This window comes from Charadrius vociferus, unplaced genomic scaffold (assembly GCF_000708025.1).
Source record: "Charadrius vociferus isolate BGI_N301 unplaced genomic scaffold, ASM70802v2 scaffold38, whole genome shotgun sequence".
Taxonomy (NCBI): domain Eukaryota; kingdom Metazoa; phylum Chordata; class Aves; order Charadriiformes; family Charadriidae; genus Charadrius; species Charadrius vociferus.
In genome coordinates this window covers 4,920,116-4,935,053 of record NW_009650176.1, presented here as the reverse complement: position 1 = coordinate 4,935,053, position 14,938 = coordinate 4,920,116, and the positions used below count along the sequence as shown (strand labels likewise).

The 14,938-nt window shown below is 41.5% G+C and overlaps 1 protein-coding gene across 1 annotated transcript in view; it reads right to left on the bottom strand.

The window, feature by feature from the left end:
* CPXM2 (carboxypeptidase X (M14 family), member 2) overlaps positions 1-14,938 on the bottom strand; it is a 76,527-nt gene that overhangs the window by 24,814 nt on the left and 36,775 nt on the right. The window contains exons 4-5 of the mRNA XM_009892729.1: positions 2,429-2,513; positions 1,750-1,900 (exon numbers count right to left, since the gene is read on the bottom strand). Coding sequence (XP_009891031.1) covers positions 1,750-1,900; positions 2,429-2,513 — 236 coding nt within the window. The remainder of the gene's footprint in view (positions 1-1,749; positions 1,901-2,428; positions 2,514-14,938) is intronic.

Below are 14,938 nucleotides of genomic sequence, written 5' to 3'. Positions count from 1 at the left end.
TGCAGAAAACTCTCCAAAATGGTTTGAGTTTCATCTCTGTTATTCCCTGGAGACCTCCACGTATGTCCTGCATGCCAGGAAAGTCACAGTGCTGAAGAAAGCCACTCTTTTCCTTCAGCCTCTCACCCTGTGTTACAGAGAGTGGATCCTCTCTGCAAACCTGCTCAGGAATTTGGGATAGATGACTCCTCTCTGACAGCCCACCAGTCCTTTCAAGAGCTGAGGGTAAATACTGGCTCTGGAACTGCTTCTCCAGGGTAAAAGGTACAATGTGAAACAAGAACTCAACGGAGCTGGGGTTTTCTAACCTCACGATCAAAATACAGTGAAAACATGACTATTCACATAGACGGGACACCCCTGGTCACTGCCATTCAAGTGCAGGGTGTATTTCACCCCCAGGAAAGCAGATGTCCAAGTGCTGCCAACTTTTGCTGCTTCATGGCAATACGCCTACAGACTACGCTTTATGACAGTACTTGCCCCATACTTCTCTTTGTCAGAGAATTATACCTTCTGTGCCCCCAAGGTTTTGTTGCTTTGTGTTTTTTTTTTTTTTCCCATGAGTATTTAAACATCTAAAGGACAAAACTCAGGCTACCTCTGCTTGGCATGCGAAGACCCTACATCAACAGTGGAATTGGAGGCAGCAAGTCTCTGAGCAGCAGCAGGAACAGTTAAAGCAGTAATGATAGGCTCTGGAAAGGCAGTTTTCATTCTGGCTCTAGTATTTCTGACAATACTATTCATAGCCCCCTGCAAAAAAAAGAGAGCACTATCCCCAAGGTGCCAGAATTTAAAGCGAAAGAGGAAAAAAAAAAGGCAGATGAGACACATGGAATGAGCAGTGGGCAACTTAGAAAAGGTTCAAACAAACTGTTTTTCAAATATTTATACACACACACACACATATGAAGACATAAATCCACCGTGAGACTATTTACAACGTGCTTAACAGAAATATGGCTCTGCTGTAGTTTGCAGTATTGAATGCCTTTTTCTTTAAGTGGCCTTGCATAAGCTTTCACTTTGCATAGACTGTTTAGCAAAACCCTAATTGTATTCTGCCCTCATATGATAACAGAAACAGGTAACACCTGAAGCTTGTGCTAAACATCAGGCTGTGGCTTTTCCATGACCTTTACCAAGGATAGGACCATTTACCTTCACCTGAGACTAACCAGGATCATGCTGGATTCAGTAACACTTGAAATTTGCTAGAAATTCTTTACATCCCCAACTCCCCTCCCTCCCCCTACAAGACATGCACTACTTCAGTCACAATATTTGCCTTCAAGTTAATTCTGGAAAGTCCTATGGCCTGTACAATGATATTAAAAAATATTAATAATACAGTCTACATAATTATAATGGATCTTTCTTGTCTTAGAAGCTTAGGACATCTACAAGTGACTGTCCCAATATGTAATCCTATTGCCTCACTAGTACATGCGCACTCAGTAAGATTAATTGCACTGCACTTCAGCCCAAACAACAGAGAAAATCTTGTTAGATCATCCGTGCAATCTCGTTTTATTAATAAAGCCACTTATAGATACTACGTGGTTGCATTTAAAGAGTTATCCTGGTACTGTCTGCGTATCTGGACAGATATTTTGGAGGTTTTTTTGCATAACTCTACTCACTCAAGGCACGTATTGTATCAAAAGCAAAGATATCCAAAGGAAATAAAATTTATGAGTCTTGGCACAGGCAGACATGTCAACATCAACTGAGAAAGAGTCTTACCTGGCAAAGGACACCCTAAGATTTCCAGTCTCATACAGATGCTACCTTCTTCGAACCAGGACCGAGGGTTTATACGGATATAACGTGCAACCAGAGGCACCGGCAACATATTGAGAACTGGGATCTCTTTCTCACTGTTTCCTTCAAAAATCTACATAGGCCAAACATATGGAAATGGCAAGATCAGTTCTTCAAAAAGCCTTTTAGCACCTTTGGTAACAGAATCAGATAAAGTCCCCTGGTAGACCCCCACGTTGAGGGTGGTTCAGGCCAGAACTGCTTTTCAAAGAGCACAATCCCTCTGTGCCCCTCAGAGAGGGCCAAAGGAGCCAGAGCTCCACATCTTCTCTCCAACAAAAGGCACCTCATGGGCATGAGGTGTCCCCAGGGACCATCAGGCTGACACTAACCCTTGCAAGGGCCATGCGACAAGAAACATGTCTCGTCACAGGCAAGACGACTATCAGGTTGGCATTCACAGACGTGCAGATTTGTCATATAGGATATTCTGAGTCCCTCTCTATATTACGTGATTTGCTCTTAAAAGTAGTGGGACCACTGAGAGACATTGCCTCATGGTCTTACACTGACTAATCCAGCAAATTATAACTGTATGTGGACAGCCCCCACTTTCCCACCTCTGCTCATCTTCATAAAATATCTGTTTCGTGATACTCACCACATCTCCAGATTCATTTCTGACAGCAGTCCATGCATGGCTGTCATTGCTCACCAATACTCTGTAAGAGGTCACCCAGTTACTCCTTGAAAAAGACAAAGAGTATCTAAGTTATTTTTTTGTAACTTAGAATCTGACTGCAAATTTTGTTTCATGTAACAAAGCTTGTAAGCATGTTAGCAGTGGAAAACCCAGTTGGCAAAGTCATGTCAGCACTTGGCTGAAAAAGTGACATGCAAATCTAGATTCAACAGATAATTAAAAAAGCCTAGCACATGGAAGAAAAAACCCGGGATAATATTCTGTGATTCCAGGAGGGGAGGGATTACTGCTCTCCTTTCCTCTTACGTGCAGATTTCAGGATAAATGGCTTATCTAGAACAGATGCATCCAGTGTTCAAAAACCTTACCTTTTCAGCTACAGAACACTTATTACTTCTGCTGTTACTATCAGAGAAGATGGAGGGAAAAAAAAAAAATCCTCTAGAATGCAAAGTCCATGATTTTCAACCAGCAAAATTTCCATTTCTTCCAACACAGGAACGACTGGAGCCTGCAGTCATTCTTGTATTTATCAGCAATAGATAGGAATGAAGAGACAATTGTGTCTCTGCACAGCACGGACTTTAATTGATCACAGTACCAGTGCTCTAGTGCAATATCTAGATCAATCTTCAGTAGGCTGAACTTTCTGCCTGTTACCTGATTTACAGCAAAATCCCCTTTAATCGAGAAGCAAAATCTTCATTCATACTTAAATTATGAGTTGTCTGTATTCAGCTAACGAAGAATACGAGGAGAAATAAAATGCTGCTTCCTATATTCTGAATGAAGTTAAAGCTACGTAGCTTTTACACCATCTAGTAGGGCATTCCCCAGGGTAATGTGCATACAGCTATGGAGAAGGTAATGCCCTGACTTTCCTCTCCTATTTGTTGGTCTGAAAGGGCAGCAGTAATTTTTCTTTTTTCCCCCAACACCTTCCTGGTTTCAACAGACAGTGACTTGGAGGAGAGATGTGGCTTGGAGGTATCTTTGTACCGTAAAGTCAGTCCAGGATGATTAAGTTCTGTTTTCACGTATATAAACTGATCGCGAGTAACCAGCAGTCCTCTAGAGCAGGCTGTCTTGAACACGGGTTCTTCGGTAAGCTACACAGACTGCTGGGAGTGAAACCAGGCTAAGGAAAGCTCGTGGGATGAGAAAGAAGAGTAGGGGCAGTTATGGGAGAAGCAGCAGAGCATACAGATCAGAGATAAAGGAGTACCTGGAAGGACAAACACACCCAAGAAAAGTTTCCTCCATACAAAGCAACTTTATTTGTTTTTCTTTTTAAAATCAATAAATAACATTAGCAAACTACCTATGAACACACACACATTGGCTTCACTGGACTTAGGTTTAAAGGGACCAACTAGCCTTTATGTGTTCACAAAAAAGAGTCGCGCTTCTAGTGAAGACCAAAAAAGAGGTAGGGGCAGAATGAGAGCAAATTCATCAGCCACAAGACCAGCACAAGTGCATCCAGCTTAGTCTTCTACAAAATAGTGACCATCAAATAATGCCTACGTCAATGCGTGGCAGCAGAAAATTTATAACTTTAGATTTTCATCTGCTATTTCATTTTCTGAGTAACTGTGATCCCTATTACACAAAAGATTCAGACTGATGTCCACAATGATGCCTAAACCCAAAGATTAGGTAAGCATTTAGGAGGATTTAGAAAAGCACTTCTGCATGCAGTATACTAACACCCTCAAAAGTCAAACGATGACATATCATGTGATTTTGAATATATGATTGGACAAACCCAGCTGTTTTACACACCACACCTTTCCTTTGCAAATCTTTCACCAGCCTTCTTCAACAAATAGATATTGCCATTCATGTTGTCTTAAATGGAAAAATCTTGACTATTGCCACACTGGCTGAACTTTTTATTATCATACTGAAAACATGAATACATCTATCACCTGTAACACACACACAGTACTTCAACATCAGTTAAACAACTTTAACAAGTTAGCAGCACACTGAAAATACCAATTGTCTGCCTGTCAGTGGAAGATCTCCTGGGGTAGGGGATTTACTGGAGATCTGCGAAGTGCCATGGTGGCATCTCAAGCCTTTATGGCTGTAAAATGTTATACAGCAAAATAGACAGTGAATTCAGCATGCTATATCACTTTCAACTAACTATTGTAAAGGACTTTACCTTCTTCCCTCAACTTCTCTGTGATCATAAGCTGAAAGAAAGCAGATTTACTTCTAGCAAAGATGGAAAATATGAATTTTGGAAATGGCCAACATCAAAACTCCAGGAAGAGGAAAAAATGTAATTTTTTTCTGATTGAAAAAGAAATCAAGCTTGAGAGCAAAACTCACGGGTTTGAATGGCGGGGTGGGGGTGGTAGTGTACCCATTCAGTGCACAGCAAGCGGTGTTGGATGTTTTGGCTGTTTTTTGTTTTGTCACTGTTGTTTTGGGCATTTGTTTGTTTGTTTGTTTTTAAGTATTCTTGGCTGTTTTTCAAAATCATGTTAAATGGCCAAAAGAGGCAATGCCACATGCCAAATAACATCATTGCTTCTGAAGGATTACAGAACTTTTTAAACTTCAACTGCACAAATAAGATTAGGAGGACAAACACAACACATCCATATTCATTACTCTACGCCTGGAAGAGAAATTCAAACAGAACAACCCAGTCACGTAAAAACAAGACAACAGTGGACATTCTTTATAATTGAGAATTTTGTAAGAAAACTCTGTCGCATACAGAGCAATTTTAAAAGAACCAGCTCATTTTACTGACATGAGAAAATGTTGCTGTTACACTAATGTTTCCAAGCTAGGACTTTCGTTTACCATATTTTAATTTTCTCCCTCCCTACGGTTACAAAGGTTCAAACTTCTCCCAAAGGAAAACGTACACCAATCAGTCGTACACATATTCCATCTTGAGTGACAACAAGTAACATGCTTTTCAGAGGCAGTCTGCCAATTAAAATACAAATGGGACTACATCCAGTCTGGCACGTTTGCTGTATAGAAGGACTACGGAGGGTCATGGGAGGAGATAAATCAGTGTAATGTATTAGGTCACACACCACATCCTATTAACTGTGCTCGCCTGTGAGGAATACACATCCACTTTGCATTTGTTGGGATGCAGAATAATATCACAGGTGACGAGATCCTTCTCCCAGTGGCACTAAATACAAAACTACCTCTAGGGGCTTAAAATTCTCCCCCTTTTTTCCAACGTCATAAGAAAAACAGCTTCTTCCAATATTAAAAAGGCTGCTGTAAATTCAAATTCCCCTCAGAAATGGCATCTTCGGCCTTAAAATCACATTCCCCATGGTGGGGAAGGGAAACTTTGCACGTATTTCTGTTTTCAGAGCATCTGGGAAACAAGTAGAAGTTAACGCAGAGGGCTCATGACCAGGCAGCCGATTATCTTTAAATACCGGGTATTTCCAAATATACAGACCAGCAGAAGAGTATTCACATACTAAATCTTCTCGAACGCCGCAGATTTTCCACATGTCTGATGTTTCCAGGAAGCGGATGAAAGCGCTGCGTCTGCTCGAACCAACAGCCGGTTTACAGTAAGCACAGCGCTTCCCAGAATTGGAGAGTTTAATACATACGCGGTGCTCAGTTTATCCACACAGACACAGAAATCTAAAGCTAAATCCATCACAGAAACATGACAGCTAAAGCAAAGTCCTGTGCTAGAAGCAGTATTGGGGGACGCCACCTGCTTTGTGTTGTTACCTGACGGCAGGAAGATCTGTCTCATTGGGTTTGGGATTTGCAGACATTAATTTCTGCAGCACGTCACATCAAATCTTTTTGGGGCCCATCAGCACTGAACAATCAAGCTATCTAAGGAAAGCTGACAGCAAGCTATAAAGCTTTATGGTACTTCGGATGTCTCTACCCATGTTTTGGAGAAGATCTTCTGAATTCACTCTATAGAATCTCCCTGGACCTACTATCATATTCCACAGGTGAAAATACATATATTTGTTCATTTTACAGAGTCAAGGAGACATCCAGGGGAAGTCCTATGCCAACATTCCGAAAGGAGTGTGTTAATTACCGAGCTCTGTCTTGGCAGGAAGATAGGCAATACTGAAGTCATTGTGTGACAGTACCTTCAAAAGTATTTGAGGTTGCCTCTAGTTCACCGTGCTCTGACCGAAAGCACTACCTACATGAGTGCCTCACAAATTTCATCAATGCTAGAAAAGGACCCTGAGATACAGATTGGACAGGAATCACTTGGATTCAGGTGCTTCCCATTAATAATTCTTTTCAAAACTTACGCCAGACTTATCTCTTCAGGAGGAATCCGTCTGAAAAAGCTCAGTATCTATCACCAAGATTTATCAAGTCTTTTCACAGAAAGAAAACGCAAAATCAAGTACAATTCCAATTCACTTAATGTGGTGAGGTTTTTTTAGTTATTATTGATTAGTTGGTTTTTAATCTGCCAATGCACTAGCTTTAGACATGGTTTATTTGAACATCTTAGATCTTTAAATTCAGTTTCTTGTGATGCATGGAAGTACCCAGCTTGTCCATTTCCCATCCAAAAACAGACAAGCTGAGAGATTAAGTGAATTGTCCAGGGACAAAGAGGAAACCTGAATCCAAATGGAGAATTAAAAGCAGATCTCCTACAGCTGTAGCAGGTTTCCATCCAGAGGATCGGCTTTTCCTTATCTACCCACATCACCCTGCTACTGAGCAGAGGGAGAGACATGACAGCACCAGAACAACAGAACATCTTTCTGCCTTGCCTTCCCCAATGTAATTTCCTTACTTTTCTTTATGTATATTAGACGCACAGATGAATCCCAACTCAACTCAACACACGGTAAGTGCTAAACGAGAAGCAGTGGAGGGATGCCAGGCGTTCGGCTGCCCGGCCTCCAGCAGGCGAGTGCATCAGCTGAGACTTCTGACTATTTGGATAGGGTTTTATTTGGTTTGAACAGCATCTGCTGCGCGCAATATTTTAAGGCCGAGCTTCTCAATTACGGAAAGCTGAAAAAGCAACAAGTGAAATAAATCTGATACGCTTATCTTACTTTCTAAGGATGCTTTTCCACATCACCAAAACCCTGCATGACTTGAGACAAATGAGGAAGGTTGGCAGGTGCCGGTCAGCAGAAGCTCAAGCCCACAGCGGCAGAGATGCTGGAGATGAGACTGGCAAACATTGGCAGAGTTCAGGTTAGCATCATCTGCAACGGACCTGGCTCCAGCTGACCATATTTTTCTTCTGCTGTCACAATAATCTGATTTATTGCTGTTACAACACCCACCCCCCCATTAATAGAAAATAGAACCAGACAGGCACACAAATGTGTATCTTCCAATAATATATAAATTGGTAAGCCAAAATACTTGTAATAGCAGTCTCTCTTTACCAAAAAAATGCTAGGCAAACCTTAGATTAATCTGTAATCACACAACAGAATCAGCATGCTGGCAATTAAATGGCTTTCTGCTTGAAAAAGTAATTTGTAGTCTCATGCAATTAAATATAAAACCATTAATATTAATATTCTATAATAATATTTCTGCTTGTAAATTTTAAATCACCCACTGCCCAACAGTTTCAAAAACAAGCCCAGTCAAAAAATGTTCAGGCTAACCACAGGTAGCCCAGCAAGCTTTACAAACTAATTAAAATAAATATGATTTAAGAGATGGAGCTTGACTAGCAAGCGAGGGTATTTTTTTTAATAATTGAAATCTTTGAATGTTTAATATTTAAAATTGCTTCTAGCTGACTTAAACGAATATACTGCTGTGAAATCCTGCTCTTCTGAGGCCCTACGAAGAAAAGCTCAGGGCCAGCATTTCACTTGCTCAGAATGAATTAAACACAGATTTTTCAAAGCTTTCTTCTCAGGGAGGAAGAGTTGGGGTTGCAATAGTGTTTCCCACCCAACAGCTGCCACTTACACCCGGGTTTTTACAAGATTTTGATCTCTGACCTTCCTAGAAAATCCAGTGCCGGCTGTGGGTGTTTCCTTATGCTGTTGGACATTCAGACAGTAACACCTGAAGGTGTCAGACCTCCTGTGTGGGGACAAAGATGTCCTCTGCCCCAAAGATTTTTATGGTATTAATACCTGTCATTTGAGGCCACTCTTTGCAAAAAGGTCTGCACGTTTGAAATTCTTCCTTTCCCCTTCCATATCTTCTGTATCTGCTAAACACAACCAAGCGGTGATTCCTTTTCTTCTAAACCTCCCATTGTGACATTTTAAATTTTCTTTCTTCTTTGTGCCTATCGCGCCTTTACATATTAGTCACATATTTGAGAAGAAAAATCTGAACTGTGCCTCACTACATCTTTTTGTCTCCTTCCCGTGAATATTAAAGTGATGGAAAATGAAAAGCTCTGGCAGTAACCAGCAGATCCTGCCATTTGTGTGCACAGCTGTGAGTATATTTTAACTACTGCTGAAGGGGGCTCACGTCTACCAAGTGCACACGAGGATGTGACCAAGCACCGCTGGGTGCCGGCTTGGGAAGGGTGCCGGCTTGGGAAGGGTGCCGGCTTGGGAAGGGTGCCGGCTTGGGAAGGGTGCTCAGGGCACGGGTAGGGGGAAAGGAGCCGCTGCCTCATGTCCTCCAGGTAACCCCACACCCAATCATTCTCATTGCAACTAGTCATAATACACATGCAAAATATACAAATGGAGGTTGTGGTTAGTAAGTGTGAATAATCTGTTGCAGCAGATGCCTGTATGAATTCGATGTTTCCTTTTCCTAAAGGCTTCAGCTCATTTGATTTCAAACTCCCTGTTGTAGTCCCTTCCACCTAGGTTAAAGAGCTTTCCTTCCTCTTCTGAACATCCCCAGTGAGCCTCACTGGGCAAAGTGGGTTCTCTCCACACAACACCACCCTTTCCCAGTGCAAAGCAGTGGTTGACCAGGCAGGAGTTGCTGGGCAACCCTCATGGGGATGGCGGGGACCTGCTCCCTCCCAGCACCGCACAGTGAGTCATTGAGTCTTTGGCAGAAGAGTCGTAACTGGAACAAGAGCATCAAGACAAATCATACGCGCAACAGAACATCATCAGTTTTGACATTTTTGTCAAACAAACTTGTGAAAGTATAAATACATTTCTGGGTGTGCTGTCAGAACTCCACCTACATGGGATCATCTGAGCTGGTCACAAACCCAACTCCCCAATGCCGGGAGCAGATGGTGAGTGTTCATCGGCAGTGATGAATGCGGTACCAAAATTCTGTCTAGGGCACAAGAATTGGAGTGGAAGATTAACATGGAATTGAAGTTAGAGTAACTAGATGGAGAGTACTCGAGGCTGAAGCTGCCAAAAGCTGACTTTCAGTGCTGTAACAACTGAGATCCCACGAGACTGCTCCACCAAGCCAGTTAACAGAAAATACAATTTATTAAGAAAACCAATCATAAACACTAATATAATATGTAACTAGTGACATTAATATATCAAGGGAGCTTTTTCTACCCTGAATTCAGGTTGTTTTGTAACTCCCATCAATATACTTGATATAATTTCAGTGGATTTGGAACAATTCTCTCTGTGAGAGTGTGACTTTGGGGAAGCTATAACAATCTCTGCAGTCCTGTCACCTAATCAGGGCAAATAACATTTGCGCTGATTTGATGCATCATAACAATTCATGTCGGTGCAGAGCAACTGCTTATTTTATTACATGATTTGGAGAAGACATCAAGACATTTCCATTGAATTTGTTGAAGTTTCATCGGGATGTGTTTTCACAGCCCCTGCGTGGGGAGAGGAGGTACTGCTTTGAAAGCCAGTACCAAGGATGTCGTCTTTGTGAGCTGGGCAGGATTTAGATTTTACTCTACTTTGCTTTCAAAAGCAGCACTGTGCTGTCGTTGTGTTTTGCCCCTTCTTCGTGTGTACAGTATAAATTTTTGTTTTCTTAGATATCTGTAGAAACAACTCAAATATATATGACTATTATAGAGTCCCAAATGTTAACACAGTTACACTGAATGGATTATCACTGCTCTTTATACTCTTATTATTGCAATGCTGAAGATTATCTCTTCATCAAGCCAATCTTACAATTAAGACCATGTTCTTAATACCATGAATGGCTGATAAACCGGGGAGGAAGCAAAGCTATTTACCCTCTTGCAAGCAAGGGAATTTACCACCTTGCAATCCTCGTATATACACTGCCCACAAAAGCAAATTGCAGCTCCTGAGGAATTGCCAGTAAGCATAAATTAAATTTGGGGCAATAAATTAAAATTTGGGGTGGCACATTCATTTTGTGCCTAAAGAAAGAGAAGAATGCTGCACCACCAAAATTAGAAGCAAGTAAACTGCACTGACCTAAATTTATTCTCACCTCTATCTCTGAAAGGTACCCAACCTGCTACAGACCTACAATTGCCCAAGGACAGCTTGTCAAGAAGGATACTGGGGGATCGTGAAGGGCTACACCGCACACTGAGAAGGCTGAGGGTATACTATAGAAAATTGCAAAATTATCCCCTTATTCAATTCCAAATATTGTGTCTTTAGCAAAAGCACGATCAGACACAAAAATAAAATCTGCTGGATATTTATTATTTGTAATCCCTACGGAGTAGCACAGGGAAGTCAAACAAGTGACACAGCAGGGAGTGTGTCGTGGTATCTACACTAGCTTCTACTTAAAACATGGTTTCAACAGTGATGAACAAAAATGGCAAGTTTAAAAGTGGGTCAGTTTAGAAGCAACATGTGTAAGTCACTGTAATTATTCCTTCCAGCCAGCAACACCATTGATTTATTGCCTCCTCCAACCAACTAACCTTTTAAGCCCTGTTGAAGGTTTGCAAAGTACGCACATTAACCTCTACCCAAATCAGAATTTGAAAATTGACGCCCCTAATTTTTGTTTCTTAAAGACAATTATCTTGCATAAAAGTAAAATATCTTCAATATTTTCATGAGGCTGGAAGGTCTTGAAGAAAACACACTTGGAAATAAGTCTATTTTGATTATTTTCTAAAAATTTCAGAATTTTTCTCCGGAATTTGAGCCTTCTGCGCAGATTATGTCATCCATGCTTTTTCTTATTGTTGTTATTTTGTTATTTAATGACATGCAGTGATAGTGCATGATTTAACGTGGTTGAAACATTAATTTTAATAAAATGCACCAAGTCACAAATACTTTGTACTCACTGAGACACTGCATCCTCTTCTAAGAATCAAAACATCCTCCGCATCAAGACAGTCTGAAGCTTTATATTGCAGTCAGTACACACTGAGTCTGTTTAGACATGTGGGTTTTCTCTTGATACAAACGATGGCACTGAATTATCAAAAGATTGTTTGGGTTGTGGGAAACATGTTTCCTATGGTTTTTAGATTCTTGCCAAAATACTAAGAGTGATTAATATTTTCTTTCCCTCTGTCAAGAGACGCATATTTTAAACTACCACATCATTGCTTTAAATACATGGCACAATCCCACAGTGATGCTTTCAGTGTCCCTTGAACAGTTGTTTAAAGATACTTGGTTCATAAAACCGAAGGACATATTGGCAGCAATATAAAGAATTACATACTGTATTTCTCCCCCAATTATTCAGCCATAAACTCTCTTGTAGCTCAGCTGTGGCACCATCCACCTCTCAGAGGAGGATGTCACATGCCTTTCTAAAAGGTTGCATCGCTCACACAACTTTCTCTAGCCTGAGAAGACGAAACAAAACAGCCCTGCAAAGAGATGTCACCAATATCAGTCTATCAACTACTAGATATTCATAGAGAAACCAGGTGGTAACTGCCCAGAGGCACCCATCTCCAGATGTTCTCAGTTCCTACAAAGGAACTGGTATTCTTCCCACTCTCAAGGTGTTAGCTCTTATTCATATCAACCCACACTTGTGGCACCTCTGAGTTTTGGCTGTCTTCAGTGTGAAAATAAAATAATAATAAAAAAAAAAACTCAAACAAGGAGCCCTGGTTCTTGCAGCTAGGCCCCACTATACTTGAGAAATTTAAACCTCTCCAGATTCTCTGGATAATGTAATCAGAGTTTGCCATTTATGATGGTAAAAGAGCACTTTGCCATGATTTCAGGTTTCACAAGAATGCTCGAGGTGCCTGAACAGCAACAGCCTTTGAGTCCACGTGCTTGCTTTGACTGGTAAAAGGAAGGACTCCCCAGATTCAGGAGTTTTTGTTCAAAGCCTGTTTTTGCCTGTTATAGGAGGGGAAAGAAAAAAACAAAACCAAAAAACACGCAAAAAGATTTGATTCCACGTGACTATCAGGGAATTCACAGGCAGGCAGTCTGAGCACAAAAGTTGACTCAGAAGTGTTTTTCCTTAAAAAGGAAATGATTAAACAATTCAAGCATTCGCTACTAACCAAGCATGGGTTCCTTCTTTCCCTTGTCAGGTCATCTCAGCTTTCAAGAGCTGTTTCTGCACCTTGGCCTCTTCCTCCTCAAGGCTCTCGTGTCACAAGCACAAAAGCCCTGGGCAGGCAACCAGAGCCACAGCCTGCCAGGCAAGACAGACAAGAAACTTTCCAGGTGAGATTGGGAGAGGAATAACCAAGGTGAAGCAGCTCCTTCCAAGCATGCAGTAAGCGACAATTCTATGCATTTTCACTTTCTTTGCATTGTGTCAAGTGTAACCTTCAATTCATCTGTTGCCTATAAAGTTCCAAAAAGACAATAAGCCAGGCTGATGTGAATAGACTGTCTCTGGGTGGAGAAGGACATCAGCAACAGGACACTAGAGCTTCTAGTGCGGTGATAAAGTAGTAAAGGGTTGCTTCTACCACCACTACACCAGCTCTGGCTACAGCATGAGAAATACAAGTAGAATCAAAGGCCAGAATGCTAACTAACCAGGTGTCCTTGCCTGCCCTCCCATATCATTTTACATGTTCTCATCAAGTTGGCAGCAAGAAGCTAAAGGGACCAGGACAGGTACAAACCTGATCTAGGCAGAAGCTCAGAGGACTTTCAGTTAAGTAAATTTTTCCACTTTGTGAAAGTTTTTTGTTCAATACAAAGAAGAAAAAAACTTGCTTTTCTAATTCTTTTTCACTATCCCATCATAACACTGGTAAACTTAGCATATATCCTATATCCTAGTGTCTTGATATTTATTATTTTTTTTTTAATGTCATGCTGGGAAAGTCTCCAAGGCTTAAATAATAATCTTACCTTGACCCTCAAAGCTAGGCAGGCTTTTGTTTCTAATACAACACAGATCACAGGGGGGTGTTTTGGCTCTCCTATCCAAAAGAAGCTTATTCTCCAACATATATTTCTATTTGTTATGAAAGCACTGTGTTCTTGTCACATAACTTCAGGAAGTTGGGAAGGTGCCTCAGGTAACACAATGGCATCTTTTTGTACAAACTGTCATGTCACAAATAGTCCCCTCCGATACCACCACAGTCAGTAGCTAAGTAAAAGAGGAGGAAGCTAAGGAGTTTCCTTCTCTTCTAGTGCCCATTACACCAAAACAGTCACAAAAGAACCTGCCCACACAAGTAGAAGTCCTACCAGCCTGTTTCTCCTGGTCTGGCTTACACAAGCCAATTCACTGCATGCAGGCCCTATGGCTACGGTCAGGTCATGGTCTCTTGAGTTTGCCACAAGCAGCAAAGCTTCCACCAGTGCCTCAAAATCCCACCCTAAGGCAACTTCTGCTCCAGGCTCAGGGTCTCTACTGCTGTCTGGATTCAATTTCCCTTTGTGTAGCTCTTGTCGACACCAGGATTTCGCTTTTCCTTTCTCCTCACTTTCTTGACTGCTGGAGGAATTGGGGTAGAAAGTCATACTGAGAAGATCATCTTTCAGATGCAACAACATGATTAATTCAGAAAGCAGCATCTGCCATCTTCCTAGGTATGATATTCCTGGGTGCTGAGACTCTGGAAACCCCAGGACACCACTCTTGGCCCAGATGACGGCTGCATACATCAGTCTAAACTCTTTTGAAAGCATGAACATCTTTGTTACCTCAGGGAACACCAAGTTATTTTTAAAATCTAAGGACTTGCACAGGCAGAAGCAGAGCACACAAACATCAACTACAGTGATTTTATCTGTTAGATCTGATGAAGGGAGAGAGAAAAATGAAGTGGACTCCAGGGAAAGCAGTCCCATAGCTAAAGCTGTATCAACAGACACCAAGTGAGATGGATGCCATCACACCCTACCAAGAAAAGCCACCTCCATGGCAGACCTTCCTGTGCAAGCTGGAGGCAGGGAAGGAGGTCACCACTCCCTGGGACTACTTCTCCCCACTAGCTGGACCCTCCATGGGAGGGAGCCCAGCTTTACAGGGCATATTTTCCAGTAGACACTAGTCCACCACACCATGCAGATAATCCAGTTGAAACCATCTTTGCTCCTACAAGACAAAAATGTGCCTGTTTCTCCACAAATCTGAGTGAAAACATAGGAGGAACCTGGACCTGCTCTCCCAGCACCA